The sequence below is a fragment of the Panthera tigris genome, chromosome B2 (genome assembly GCF_018350195.1).
Source record: "Panthera tigris isolate Pti1 chromosome B2, P.tigris_Pti1_mat1.1, whole genome shotgun sequence".
NCBI lineage: Eukaryota > Metazoa > Chordata > Mammalia > Carnivora > Felidae > Panthera > Panthera tigris.
In genome coordinates, this window is record NC_056664.1 from 148,587,930 (window position 1) to 148,602,255 (window position 14,326).

At 53.8% G+C, this 14,326-nt stretch overlaps 1 protein-coding gene and 1 long non-coding RNA gene across 5 annotated transcripts in view; one reads left to right on the forward strand and one right to left on the reverse strand.

Annotated features, from left to right (window-relative positions):
* Positions 1-851: 851 nt before the first annotated feature.
* LOC122238820 lies at positions 852-1,755 on the reverse strand. Of its 2 annotated transcripts, none has more exons than XR_006218010.1 (2): positions 1,341-1,755; positions 852-1,163 (listed from the first exon to the last, which is right to left on the reverse strand). It is a non-coding gene; the product is annotated as an uncharacterized LOC122238820 (long non-coding RNA). The 2 variants fall into 2 exon arrangements; XR_006218009.1 differs by having other exon boundaries at positions 852-1,169.
* Positions 1,756-1,914: 159 nt separating this feature from the next.
* The window catches only part of CEP43 (centrosomal protein 43), a 29,811-nt gene continuing 17,399 nt past the window's right edge, over positions 1,915-14,326 (forward strand). Inside the window, exons 1-6 of one of the 3 annotated variants that reach the window (XM_042987525.1) lie at positions 1,916-2,145; positions 2,731-2,784; positions 6,480-6,534; positions 7,005-7,093; positions 7,963-8,100; positions 12,620-12,700. In XM_042987525.1, coding sequence (XP_042843459.1) covers positions 2,044-2,145; positions 2,731-2,784; positions 6,480-6,534; positions 7,005-7,093; positions 7,963-8,100; positions 12,620-12,700 — 519 coding nt within the window. In that variant the 5' untranslated portion in view covers positions 1,916-2,043. Of the gene's footprint in view, positions 2,146-2,730; positions 2,785-6,479; positions 6,535-7,004; positions 7,094-7,962; positions 8,101-12,619; positions 12,701-14,326 lie in introns of all 3 variants that reach the window. The other 2 variants (XM_042987524.1, XM_042987526.1) reach the window with 2 other exon arrangements.

Below are 14,326 nucleotides of genomic sequence, written 5' to 3' on the forward strand. Positions count from 1 at the left end.
CTCACCTTGTGCTCATGACAAGTGTATTTTGTTCGGATTTTTAATCATCAGTACGCATTACTTCCACGGTAACCAGAACAAATTCAAACACATCCTAGTGTAATTAAAAAAACTAGTATTTGGAGCACCCTTACACCGAATACTATGCGGGAATTAAAGAATGAGGTAGAATCTATGTGTACATAGAATCTATGTGTACAAAATCAAAAGATGCCCAGGACTTATTAAGTGAAACCAGTAAATTAAAAAGTAAGCGTAGGATGAAAATTATGGAAGGGGAGAAGTATGTGTGTATGTAACATTTCTATATACAATTTTAAAAGACGCTGCTGGTGGGGAGAAGAGGCGACCCAGTGAGACCCAGTGAGGGTCCCAGGGTGGGGTTCTAGAATCCACACTTTTTCTTACCAGTTTCCTCATAGTTCTGGATTTCCTCACCTTCCCAACACGTTACTGCAAAACTATGGAAACATGCAGAGTGTGAGGAACGGCACAGCAGCATGTTGAACGTTCTCGTAAATGCACTGTACCCCAGTGTAAATATGCACTTTCTGTCTCACTGTGCACATGCACATATTCACACATACACACATGTATTGTTAACCTCAAAAACAGAAGTCACAGGGGGCGCCCGGGTGGCTCAGTCGGTTTAAGTGTCCGACTTTGGCTCAGGTCAAGGTCTCCTGGCTCCCGCATTGAGCTTCTTGCCGTCAGCCTGTTAGGTCGAAGCTGCTTCTGATCCCCCTCTCTCTCTGCCCCTCCTCTGCTGGTGCTCACTCTCTCGATAAATAGATAAAACATTAAAAAAACTAGAAGCAAAAAAAAAAAAACCCACACAAAGTAGAAGGCAGTTATTTTCACCAGCAAAAACGGGTTTATTTGGGAGAACAGAGAATTGCAATTTAGGACATGCAAACCTCGCAAAACCATAGTAAGTCCTCCAAACAAAGGACGGAACGTTATTTTGTGGAGAAGTGGGGGGACTGGGAGGGGGTGTTTTGAACCAAAGTCCTCTGGAGAAAAGCAGGAGTTCAGGGTGGTGATGATTTCTCACTGGCTGAGCTGCAGCAGAGGCTGATTTTTTCTAGACGATGCAGTGCAGTTTTCCTTGCTGGGGCCTGTGATTGATGGTTCTTTCCTGTTGACCACGTTTCTCTTGAGACCTGCAACTGACAATTCTTTCTATAATTGACACTGAATAGTAAGTCCCCCAGTACCTCCTTTCAGTATATCCGGTACATGCTCCCGGGCTCTCTCTCTGTGACATGTGCACACACACACACACACACACACAGGGACGTATGCACTGGCTCTATCGGTGAGCGTGTGCACGCACATACCTGCATGGAAGTAGAGGCTGTCGGGAAGTGCGTGTATATACGTGTGTACGTGTCTGTGCACGCTATCTCTCGGTGAGCGCGTGCACACACACGCATGTTTTCACAAGCTCCTCTTGAAGAGCACATTTACATACAGGCATGCATGCATGTGCGTGCAGGCTCTATCGCGGTGCGCGCGTGCACACACACCCAGACGCACGTGTGCACACAGTTCGGCTCCACCACGGAAGCGAGGCAGACTTTCCCAGCTGCAGTGTGTCTGCAGGGGCAGCCTGCACGCGACACCGGGACCGTCTCAAGCGTCTCGGACACCGACCCTCCACCCGCCCCGCTGCGCCCGGGGCTGAGCAGGACTGGGCGTCCCTTTGGTCGGTGGGAACGCATCCAGCCTTCAAAGCACACGATTTATTCATGCCTGCGATGTAGTACAATTTCAATGACGACGCACCGCAGCGCTGCGTCCCCACCCGCACCGCCTCCCTCAAAGCCCCCGCCTCTGCCAGCGGCCCGCGGACAGCCGGGGCCCCGCCCCTCCCCTCCCGCAGGCCCCGCCCACCAACGCCCCTGGTCCCGCCCCCGACGTGGGGGCGGGCTCGCGCCGGCGCCGGGGGCGTGGTCTCGGCCGCGTCGCCGCGCGCCGAGCGGAATCGGCGGCGGCCGTTGGCCGTTGGCGCGGCTTGGGCGGTTGTCTTGGAGAAGCAAGATGGCGGCGACGGCGGCCGCGGTGGTGCCGGAGGAGGACACGGAGCTGCGAGACCTGCTGGTGCAGACGCTGGAGAACAGCGGGGTCCTGAACCGCATCAAGGTGGGCCGGGCCGGGCCGCGCCTGGACGCGGGGATGCCGGCCGCCCGCGGGCCGCAGGGCCTCTGCGGGCGGCGGGCGTCACAAAGGGTCGCGGCGCGCGTGGGACCGGCCGCCCGGGCCGCGTCTGGGCCGCGGGGTGGGGGGCGGGGCCCTGCGGGGCGGGGCGGGCGAGCTCCAGGCCGTCCGCGCGGGGAGCCCCCGGGTGGCGCGCGGCGCGCGGGCGAGGCGGTCCCTCCCCCTGCTCCCGGTGCGGGTGGTCGCGGTCCCAGCTGCGGCGTGTCACCCCGGGAGGACTTCTTTCTCCTCGGGCGGCGCCAGAACTAGTTGGCGTGGTCGCGGGCGCGAAAGCGGCGCCAGGCCCGGGGTGGGGGGGGGGGTGGGCCCCGGGGGAACGCGGGGGGCGGCGGAGAGAGCTCGCGGCGCGCCTCCTGACCTCCCCGCCGGTACCTGCCCGCCGTTGGTTTTCCTTGTTTGGCTTTTAGACGGTGGGGATGGCGCCCGTGGAACGTACGCCGTATGTGTGCGCTTCTGGCCATGAAAATTGCCTTGAAACCATTTGTGTTCCTTTACCCCCTTTAAAAAAAGGCTGAACTCCGAGCAGCTGTGTTTTTAGCCCTAGAAGAGCAAGAAAAAGTAGAGGTATGAAATCTACAAATTTCAATATTACCCTGTTCGTTGATGTTTGATTTTTAATTACTTAGAGATCTTTCTAAAATGCTGCTTACAGTAGCATGTAGCCGGCGAGGAGTTTGAGTTATTAAGGATTACATTTCTTTGCTATTGGAAGGGAGGCAAAATGACTCTCTTTTTGCCTGTATTTTAGATTGTTTGGAGTAATCTAAAGAAAGCCAAGGTCCCACGGTAAGTCTGAGGCTGGTGGTAAATCTTAGGTGGTGCAGATCCCTTCCCGTAGGGGAAGTCTGGGAAACAAGGTCATAGGAGCCGCTTGAAGAAATGGTTCCGTGGTCCGCGAGTTCCCGGCAGGATCCTTCAGGACCTTTACTGTGTCAGTGTGCATTGTGAACACCCGCCCGGTGGGGGCACACAGTCTCACCACCACTCTGAATAAGTATTCGGGAACTGGTCGGCGACAGCCACTCCACGGTCAGGGTCTTCACCGTCCTCTGTGGCAAATCCGTCTAATCTCCTTACCTCTTTAGACTTGGGTGCCTGTGCCCCCCCCCCCCCCAAACTTCCTGAAGCGCTTCGATTCCTGGCCCTTCTGTGTTTGTCCAGGTGTCCGTCTTCTGTCGGCTGCCCTCTGTTCTTGACTTGTCTGGACCCCGTGGCCCGTGTCTCAGAAACCGCAGCTGCCTCGCCTTCCAGCCATACTTGCGCTGGGAAAAGCCACGGAGGTCCTTCAACTCAGCAGACTGCTCCCCTCCCTGCTTGTGCACGTGTGTGCTAGAGCGGTCACCCAGCGTGGCCTGCTGCTGTGACTGGCTGCTGGGTGCCGGCCTCGGCCGGGTCCGAGCAGGCCCTGCGCCTTGCTCAGCACCTCCCGCTCGGCCCACGTGGACTTCCACCTCCCGTTGCCCCCACTCTCCACGGCCACTCTCGTTTCTTGCTTCACAGGGAGATAGAAGCATCCAGTCCTGACGATTGGTGTGTGCCCCGCCCCCGTCTGTCTGTCGCTCAGCCCGGGAAAAGCTTGCCCGCATCTGTATTTATCTGTGCCTCTTTCCTTCCTGCTTCGGCAGAGGAGGCTCTGTCTCGTCCATCAGTGGTCACTTTGCGTTTTGCCTTCCAGGTACTCTCAGCTCCTTAGCCGCTTGCCGCGTCTTTGGGCTCTCCCTTAACTGTTTGCTTGACTCATGTTCCGCTTTTAATACCCCGCTGGCTCTTCCCCTCACAGCCAAGTTTGGAAAGAGCGTGCAGGTCTTATCTCTTAAGTTCTAGGCATCCTTGAGTCCATTAGCATCTTCAGTCCATTTAAATTGGTTTTGAATCTGCTATATCTAAGTAACTCCTTTTGCTGAGGTCAAGAAGAATCTCCTTACTGACTGTATTTTAGTTCTTACCTATCTTAGTTCTTTGCAGCATTTGGCATTCTTAATCCTTCTCTCCCTGAAAATCTCCCCGGAGTTTTGGGACTTTTTTCTGTTTTCTTCTTTTTTCCTTTTGACCCCTCCTTGGTTCCTTTAGCGTGATCTTTGTCCTGTGCACCTCGCTTAAATCCCTGGCGCGTTATCTGGTGGTTCTCGTTCTGTGTTCTCTCCCCGACGACCTCGGCCACAGCAGTGACTTCGGCCCTGCAGCTTTGACCCATAGCGTGAGCCTCAGACCTGTCACAGCACCTGCTAGACCGATTGGGCTCACAGGGACAGCTCTGTATCCAAGCGGGACACCAGACAGGTGCCTGGACCCTGCTCTTTCTGTGTGTCCAGTGAGTTGCCGGGCTGTGTCATACTGTACCCGAGATGTCTGAGGTTCTCTGCTGCCCTCCTAGCCTGTGTTCAGCTACTTCTCTTCCACCTTGCCCGTTCCTTCCCTCTAGTCTCCCCTTTGCTCGTGTCCCTCGCTGTCTTCCTGAAGTCCTTCTCCACAGTGCTCCCCGATTGGCTGTTTTTATCCACATCTGATCTTGACCCTCCACTTTCTTTAAATATTTCAGTCGACTCACTGTCTTAAAATTCCCTAGACCAACCTATTAAGGACCTCCGTGTTCTTTTTTTTTTTTAATGTTTATTTTTGAGAGAAGAGAGACAGAGACAGAGCATGAGTAGGGGAGGGGCAGAGAGAACCAGAGACGGGATCGGAAGCAGGCTCCAGGCTCCGAGCCGTCAGCACAGAGCCCAACGCGGGGCTTGAACCCACGAACCGCGAGATCATGACCTGAGCCGAAGTCGGACGTTCAACCGACTGAGCCCCCCAAGGACCCCCAAGGCGCCCCAAGGACCTTTGTCTTCTTTCCCTTCCTTATCTTTGGTGTTTTAAAAACAACTTTATTGAGAATTGACCCACTGTAAATTCAACATACTTAAATGTACAACGTGTTACATTTTAACAAATGTATGCAACCACGAGGCAGTCAAGAGAGTGGCCGTGTCCTGACCCTCGAAAGCTTCCTCAGACCTCTTTGCAACACCCTTCCCAGCCCTGTAAGTGCCATGCCTGTGAGGCCTGTAAGTGCATCCATGCCTGTGCCATTCAAGTGGAATCCTGCAGCATAGGCTCCTTTCTTCCTCGACCTGGCTGCGTTCATTCCGCGTGATGCTTCGAGATGCTTCGAGATGCTTCATGTCCTTTGTGCTGCTGGCTGGTCCCATCCCCCTCCCGCGTAGTGCCCGCTGTGTGGTCACGTGGCTGTTTACTCACCTGGGGATGAACTTTTGACTTGTTGCCAGGTTTCTTACAAACGGGGCTTCTGTGAACGTTCACGTGCACATCTTTGCTTGGATCCGTGCTTTTCTTCGAGAAAATACCGACAGATGGGTCATAGGGCAGGGGTAGTTTTAGCTTTTGAAAACATGGCCAGATTACTTTCCCAAGCGATTGCACCATTTACAGTCCCGTTGGTGGAGCGTGAGGCCCCCGTTACACCTGTAGTTCAGTCTGCTTAAGGAAGCTGGGGTGACCCACAAGTATTTTTCCTGTATCCGAATAAACGTGTAATGACAGAAATAAGCTGGCCTGTGCACTGCGGAAAATCATCTCACATACTGCTGACGAGCGGGGAGTAGCAAGTGTGTGTGTAATTTGAGTCCCGCTCACTGAAAGCGTGCTATAAATGGTGGATGTGCCCGGCGACAAAATGTCAGCTTCACGTGTTTGGAATAATAAGCAGTTGTTTTTGTAAGTAAATGTAATGTCATTTTGCAGGAGTGCTTGAAGATCTAGGCCTTGAAGTAGTTTAATAAGCAGTTTATGAAATGTTTACCAATTATAAATAAATTTTTTTTAATGTTTACTTATTTTTGACAGAGAGAGAGACAGAGCGTGAGCAGGGGAGGGGAAGAGAGAGAGGGAGACACAGAATCGGAAGCAGCTCCAGGCTCCGAGCTGTCAGCACAGAGCCCGACTTGGGCTCGAACTCACAGACCACGAGATCATGACCTGAGCTGAAGTCAGATGCTCAACCCACTGAGCCACCCAGGCACCCCACCAATTATAAATAAATACACATTTCACGTATAGTTTCATTTAATTAAGTTTGAAACATTAAGTAGTACGGAAGAGTTTTTATAGTACTTAAGAGTTTTGGAATGGGCTTGACCGTAATTTTGCGAGTGACCATATCTCATTTATATCTTTGCCAAAACATTAAATGTTAAACCACATGTCGTAGTTGTTTTTAGGATAAACACATGACACAGTGTTTCGTTTTTCAACAGAACAAAACTCCACTAGTCAATGAGAGCCTGAGAAAGTTCTTGAACACGAGAGATGGTAAGATGTTCAGCTGGTTCTTGTTTGTTTTGTCTCTCTCCGGATTTTCAAATGATGGCTCCGTTTCAGAGAGAGCAGGGGTTTGAGATGTTTTTTGAGGTCTGTGATTCTTACAACTCCTCACTTTAAAATTGCCATTTATTGAACAACTGTTAAGTTGTTTAAATATCATCGGTCATGGGAAATTGTTGGCTAAAAGCGCTCTAAGGAGCGGAACGCTCGAGCCCACCTGTGAAATGTCAAGTTGTCTGATTAACAGTTGGCTCCAAACTGATGATCCTACGAGAAAAACGAGGAGACTTGAGATTTTCATTGCGTGAACGTGTTCCTCTCAGATCAGTTTGCGGTGAAACGGTTTAGAAGCCTCGTTTTTCCCATCAGTGGGTCGGTCTTATTTCATGGTGTCCGCGAGGAGGCTTCGGGGTTCCCGGAGGGGAGGCATCTGCTCATCAGCTCTCGCTTTTTTGCAGGCCGGCTGGTGGCTGGTCTTGTTGCAGAATTTCTTCAGTTTTTCAACCTTGACTTCACCTTGGCCGTTTTTCAGCCTGAAACTAGCACAGTAAGAACGATGACTTTTGCGTCTACCGTTTGAAACTGTCTCCGTCACAAGTGGGTTCGGTTAAGCCGAAACTTCATGAAATTTGACAATTTGCAGTGTCTTGCGTAGAGATTTCTTTGGTAGTTGATTATCTGTTTTTCATAAAAGCCGTCTGCGCTGCAGCTACTTGGTTCCAGTGCTGCCTCATAGAACTTTGAAAGGAGTCTTTTGTGGCCTGACGACACCCATTAATGGGGACTTTAATGGGGACTTTGGGTGTAGGGACTTGGTAAAGGAAAAGAAATAATTAAAAGAAAAATTTTTTTAATGTTTGTTTTTTTTTTGAGAGAGACAGAATGTGAGTGGGTTAGGGGCAGAGAGAGAGGGAGACACAGAGTCTGAAGCAGGCTCCGGGCTCTGAGCTGTCAGCACATAGCCCAACGCGGGGCTCGAACTCACGGACCGCGAGATCATGACCTGAGCCCAAAGCCGGAGGCTCAACCGACTGAGCCACCCAGGCGCCCCAAGTTTATTTAAATTTAAAGAGAGAGAGACAGAGTGTGAGTGGGGGAGGAGCAGACAGAGGGGGAGACACAGAATCCGCAGCAGGTTCCAGGCTCCGAGCTGTCAGCACAGAGCCCGATGTGGGGCTCGAACTCACAGACTGTGAGATCATGACCTGAGCCAAAGTCAGAGGCTCAGCCGATTGAGCCACCCAGGCGCCCCTAGATAGTTTTTTTTAAATAAGCATTTTATTTGTTAGAAAAATGGTCTCTCTGAGTTTAGAGATCTCTTTCAGTTTCAAAAATATTTTTCTTTAATCTCTGAAAGTAATTTGCATACTTTTGTGCAGTTTATATCTTACTTCTCACGCCTTCTTTCTGCCCTAGTTTCAAGGTCTTGACGGTCGAGAGAATTTAGCCCGAGACCTAGGTATTATTGAAGCAGAAGGTACTGTGGGTGGACCTTTATTATTAGAAGTGATCAGACGTTGTCAACAGAAAGAAAAAGGATCAACCAATGGGGAGGTGAGTACAGTCCTAGCCTCCGTTATCTTTTTCTATTTTAAGTATTGGCTGCTCAGCAGAGCCACACACGTGTTTGCATACATAGCGAATCAGAGTTTAAACGGAAAAAAGCTGTTCCCTTAAAGCAAAACGAAACACACTCGGATTGTATAAACGCACATGTTGAGGAAGATCGGAGAAGTGGTAGCTCCCAGTCTGGAGCTGCACTCGTTGTGTAGACGGACGTGGGGGTGTTGGGGTCAGGGGCCAGGCTCCCTGGAGCGGGGTCCGGCTCGTCCACCCGCTAGCCGTTGGCTCTAGGTGAGCCGTCCCTCCCCAGTGGCTCCTGTGTGGGGTGGGGGGAGAGGCCGCCTCATGGGCATCGCAGAGCCTGATGCAGGAGTTAGTGCACGCGCAGCGTGGAGGACACTGCGCTTGTCGTTAGCCGCTGTCTGGTTACCATTTCAAACAACAGGGCTGCAGTAGAGGCTGGTTAACGACACTTCGAACTTAAAAGCTTTTGAGAAAGAGACGTAGAGCCGGTGAAGCTGTTGGTCATGCTTAGTTTCTGGACATTTTCAAGCTTCTGTGTTCTTACTCCTTTTGTTGAGAAATCCCACTAATGAGCTTAATGGTCTGATTTCTATTTGCAAACGTTAGCTTTACGTAAGGACGCTGTCTCACAGACGTGGATGGTATGGTAGTCGTCTCAGACACCTGGCTAATGGTGTGCTTTTAGTCCCACGAGTCCCGGATTTATAGGTAAGGTTGTGGGGGTTGCGCACTGCCACGTACACAGCCTCAGAGTTTATTTTCTGTTAGGATCTTTGAACATCAGGAAAGCCTGACTGAGCACCTGTTACGTGTAAGGCCTAACAGACACTTCCAATGAAAAGATAAGATATGAGAACGTTTCTTGGACTAGAAGAGTTGAGAGCTATTCAAGCTGGAATGCGCTCACGTAAGGAAACAGACGTTGACGTGACGCTCCTGATACCAGAGGGAGTATCCAGTAAGCGATTGGTTCTGAGCATTTTACGAGCAGGAAGGTTAGTTAAAGGGGACACTGGTTTCTTTTTTTAATTCAGTGTTTACTTATTTTTGAGAGAGAGTGGGAGAGAGACAGAGCATGAGCAGGGGAGGGGCAGAGAGAGAGGGAGACACAGAATCGGAAGCAGGCTCCGGGCTCTGAGCTGTCAGCACAGAGCCGGATGCGGGGCTTGAACCCATGAACCGGGAGATCATGGCCTGAGCCGAAGCCGGACGCTTAACCGGCTGAGCCCCCCCCGGGCGCCCCGGGGGCAGCGGTCGTTTCCAGTCGTTAAACCCCATCTTGCTGCGGGAGGACAGGAGGGGACAGGACCGGGAAGGTGCTCCGAGCGGCAGGAAGCAGACCCGCGTCCCGGTGAGACCCGCGTCCCGGTGGGTGAGCAAGTCACCCACGCAGAGCCCACGTTGTTGCTCGGCTTGTGGGTGTAATTTCACTCGTTTGTAGTTGTTTCCCCAGTGTCTGGTGGTGCTTATCATGGGATGGGCGTCGTACCAGCTAGTGGCGAAGAAGAAGTCGCGTAAACTTAACCAACTCCAGACCGTCTCGCTTCCTGCTCTCTCCTGGGCCGGTGGGTGGTGGTGAGCCGTGTCTGTCTGCCTGCCCTCCTCTTTCCTTCCGGGTCGCCCTTCGGTCCATCTCCCTGCAGTGCCAGCCACCCGCGTCGTCGTCGTCGTCTCTGGTTCGCCGTCCCTCCCTCACGCGCCAGCCTTGGCTCGGACGCGGAGCCGGGCTGCTGGGGTCACCTCCCGGAGGTCGCTCACCCTTCACGCGCGCTGGGTCCTCACCTAGGAGACGGAGAGACTAGAAAGGAGCCTCGAGGGTCGTGGTGAGGACCGAGGTCGTCCGGGCACGTAGAGGTCTCGTAAGGTTTGGCCTGTGTTGCCGCCGTGTCTCGTGTTGTTACCGTTCCCGTCTGGAGGACTCCCCACATCCAGCTCAGCGCCTCCTCCCGGCTCGAAACCAGGATTTCCAGCCCCTCACAAACATCCCCGCCTGGTCAGCTCACTCGGGCGTCTGAGTCCTGTGTGAAAAAACCGGCTTTATCTTCTGACCGAGTGGAAGCCACACGAGACACACAAATCCGCCTCCTCCCGCGTGACCGCGCAGCCCCACCTCTCGCCCCCCGCTTCTCTGTGTGTGTCGGTCGTGTGCCTGTGCCTCCTCGGTCCCGCTCCGAGGAGCTGCCTCTCCCCTGGTGGCCTCGGTCGGTCCCTCTGTCAGGAGGACTCCCTGTCCCGCCCGAAGCCGCCGTCACCGGCCAGCTCTGTGTGCTGTGGACGGGGGGTCGGCCTCGAGCCGGGACCCGGTCAGAGCTGTCTGTCCTAGTGGGTTTGGTCTGAAAATGGAAACTCAGCGGTGCCTTCTTCCGTCGTCGTGACCGGAGGCCCCGGCGCCTCCCCGATCAGCCTAGCCCGTGTCACGGCTGCGGTCTGTCGGACGGGCCCGGAGACGCCCTTCCGTGGCTTCCGTGGCACCACGAGGTCGGAGACCGCTGCGAGATACCTACTTTCTGCTACTTTTCCCCTCGTAATATTGGGGTGTGTACTTCGTGTGTGCGTGTGCGTGTGGGTGCACACAAATAAATCCGGAGTCAAGTTCATATTTAAAGTAGGGAACTCCCGGGTGTCCATTTTGGCTCTTCTGTCATTCACTAGTGTTCATAACTTTGAGAGGAAGCCTGTCATTTATATAGTGAAATAAAAAATGGTAGGTTTTTTTAAAGTTAATCTTTGACTTCTGACGCCGGGGAAGAAAACCAGCTGTGGATTAAGCCCACTGAACTCAGTTAGTGATGCCTTGACCCAGATTGCATTTTAAACCACCTGAAGAATCCCGTTGCCGGGCCCGCATCCTCGCCCGGGACTTTGAGTTGATTTGGCAGAGGGTGTCGGATGTGCCCCCGCGTGGAGTCCCGCACTCGCCGGTCTGCACTGCCCCTGGTGAGCCCTGTCCTCCCCGGGAGCACCTCGTGGTCGCCCCCGTCCAGCTCAGCGGCACCTGCGGGTGCCCTCGGCGCTCGGTCTGCACCCTTCGCTCTTGCCGGCTCCGTGTTGAAGCTCAGCTCTTTATCTGTTCCTTTCCTCTTTGGAAATTGCAGTCACCGTGTGATGGCAACCAGGCAGCGTCCAGATTCCTCAGTCTTGACGCGTCGACTCGTCTTTCTGGCCTTACGTCTTTTTTTGAAACGTGGGACCTTGAGCTTGAGGCAGATTGCTCGTCCTTGAAAGTGGCTTTTGCTTTCTCGCCTTCTGATCCCTTGTGCCCCTGCAGCGGTACCTCACCCCCGCATCCGGCCGGGGAGTTTCTCATTCCCAGCCTCTCTTCCACTCTGCCTTTTGGGATGTTGCCCCTTGTTCGTCCTCTCTCCCCGCTGGCTGCCGTTGGAGCTGAGCCCTGGCCCCACCTGCCTGTGGCCGTGCCTGCTGTGGCCCGGCCCTCTCTCCTCACGTCAGGCCTCTGTTGGGGACAGGCATTCTTAACAGATCGGGCGTTCACGTCAGTGGGAAGCTTTTGTAGACTTGCGTACACGGGAGGTACACGTTTGTACACGTTTGGGAAGGTTAGATGGCGAGATGGGGGGAAGGCGGATCTCGACCAGGACGGTGGCTGTAAACACAGAGACAAACGGGCAGAAAAAGATCCCCTATGAAGGAAGAAGCAGCCAGACCGAGTGAGCTAATATCTTGGCAGAGGGCTAGGGCCTTGGAGGGTAATCGGGAAGAAGAGAAGTTTGCCGAGGTGAGGTGAGGCGGTCGGCCTGGGAGAAGGCGACGCCATGACTCGACGTCACGGGGCCGCCGGAGGAGCAAAGGTGTGAAGCGCAGCGTGTTTTCGCGTTTAAAAGCTGCAGTTGTCGGAAGGGTTCTTGTGGCAAAGTGACCGATGTTTAACACGCATACGGCGCACAGAGCTTGGGATGATGGAGCGGGTGAATTTCAGGAGGTGATTTCCGTTCAAGAAACATGGCAGAATTCCTCCTTCGCGTTTAGCGTAGCGCCGAGAGCTGACCGGCCGTGCCCTGCAGACGGTGGTTGTGTGACGCGGACGTGGGCGGTGACGGGCGGCGACAGGGCTGGAGGGGCACCGGGCTCAGGGAGGAGGAAGGGAGGGGCGTGGTCGTCGAAGAGGGCGACTCATGAGAGTTGCTCGTTGATACGATGGAGACACGGCAGGGTAGGGAAGCGAGTCTGGAAGCGTGGCTGTGGCTCACGGGCCGGGTTCACGTGCACGGGCTGGGCGGGGGCGGGGGGTGGGGGGAGACTGGGTCAAGGTCATTGAGCGAAATACTTAGGTGATTGGGATCTAAGTGTGTTTCGTTTTGTTTCTGCTGTAGCAAAATTGGGGAAAGTCTCATACGAATATTTACGATAATTACAAAAACACCGACGTCCTGTAGTAGTTCTAAATGCTACAATTCCATTGAGGCATAATTAGTATGTTTATGTTTTGCTCTGAATCTGTTTTAATTTTAACTGTGAAATGTTTTAGGGTGCGCTAGATCTCTCTGATGTGCATTCTCCACCGAAGTCACCGGACGGCAAGACGAGCGCACACAGCAGTCCCAGCAAGGTGAGCCGGCCGCGGGGACTCTGCTGCTGTCTCTCCCGTCGCGTGACTGACGCCAGCGCTGCATAGTTTCGCGAAGACGCGTCTTTCCCCTGATGCAGCCTGTGGTTTTACAGATTATGTCCCTTGGTTGGGACTGTGTTGAATTTTGTGTCCTGGAGAGGAATATGCTGTTGAATAACAGAAGTGGGGGCTCTGTGGGCTCATGTGGTCCTTGGAACATCTTCTTCCTCAGTTTGGTCCTTGGAACATCTTCTTCCTCAGCTGACCAGGACATTTACTTACTCTTCGCTTATAAATTCCTGGCTTGAGGGTACTAGGTTCCAGACTGCGGTTCCAGGATATCGTTGTGTTCAATATCGCAGACGGGGGACCAGTTTGGATGGTAAATTACAAGGGTTTTATGTGAGCGAGCCATTTGGAGGATTCATACGAACGTACGTTTGTTCTGGCTGCGTGCGTAGGGGGCGGCTATGGGTTGTTGAGCCGAGGCCGTCGGGTCTCAGGGACTTGGCACCCTGGACGAGACTAGAGCGGGACCCTGGGACTGGAAGCCGGGGGCAACAGGGCGGCAGAAGGAGGATGCTTCGGGAGCGTGCCGCCCCGTGACCGGTCGGGCGCAGCGCGCACCGGTGGAACCGGCCAGTCCCAGCCGGGGTGGGGTCGGGTCGGGTGGCGTTGGGACCGTCGCTCTGATCTCCAGCCCGCAGGGTTAGGGTGACGCGCTGGAGGGGCTGTGCGGGTGGTTCCAGGTGAGGCGACGTGTAGGGGCCGGACGTGGTAGAGGGGGGTTTCTCTCTCTCAGACGCCCGGGCTCAGACACCGTGAGCGGTCCCTGCTGTGTTGTCGCCGGTTCTGGGATGTGGCTGCTCCTTTTCATTTTTTCGATTTGGAGACCAAAGGGTTTGGTGCTTTATTTCCCGCCGCGGGAAGGGGCCGTCATCCCGTGCGTAGCGGTCCCCTCTCCCCGAGGTCTGGTGAGCTTTTTCTGTGGGGAAGGTTTTCCCTTGATGCTCATGGGAGGCCGTAACCACAGTAACCGAGAGAACGAGGTTGTGAGTGAGTTTAAGAAGACCCTTTAAACGAATTGCCAGCTGTCAGAGCCTTTGTGAGCAGCACTGCTTTCTGTGAAAATGTCTGGCTGTGAAGGGGTTCAAATTAATGCATATTCCAGAACACTTAGTGCCCACGGCATTGAGCTCTCTGGACGCTCTCTCTTTAGCAGAGTAGCAGTATTTTTTTAAAGCCAGTTAGCAGCACCGACTTCTGCACGCGGTGTGTCTTCAGGATAAGATAGCAAAGCCTTTCGCATGTTCTTACTCTCTGTGCACAGACTTAAGTTTCAAGATCTAGGAGTTTTGCTGAGGATCGTTGAAGTTAGCTGGCGGGGGAACGTTGCCCCACGGGCTCACAGGACAGTGATGTCGTTTTGAAGGGTGATTGAGAGAGCGGTCCTCCGTGCTCCGGGTGGCCGTGGCCGCTCCCGGTGCCACGGCCGACTCGTGTCAACGGGAGGCCTTCCGATGGTGGGAACGCGGTTCCTGGCGGCGCTGACGTGTGGATTCGGAGTTTTGGCACTTTCCCCACCTTTCACTCACCTGCTTTCCTTTACGGCTCGGTGCTCCCGGA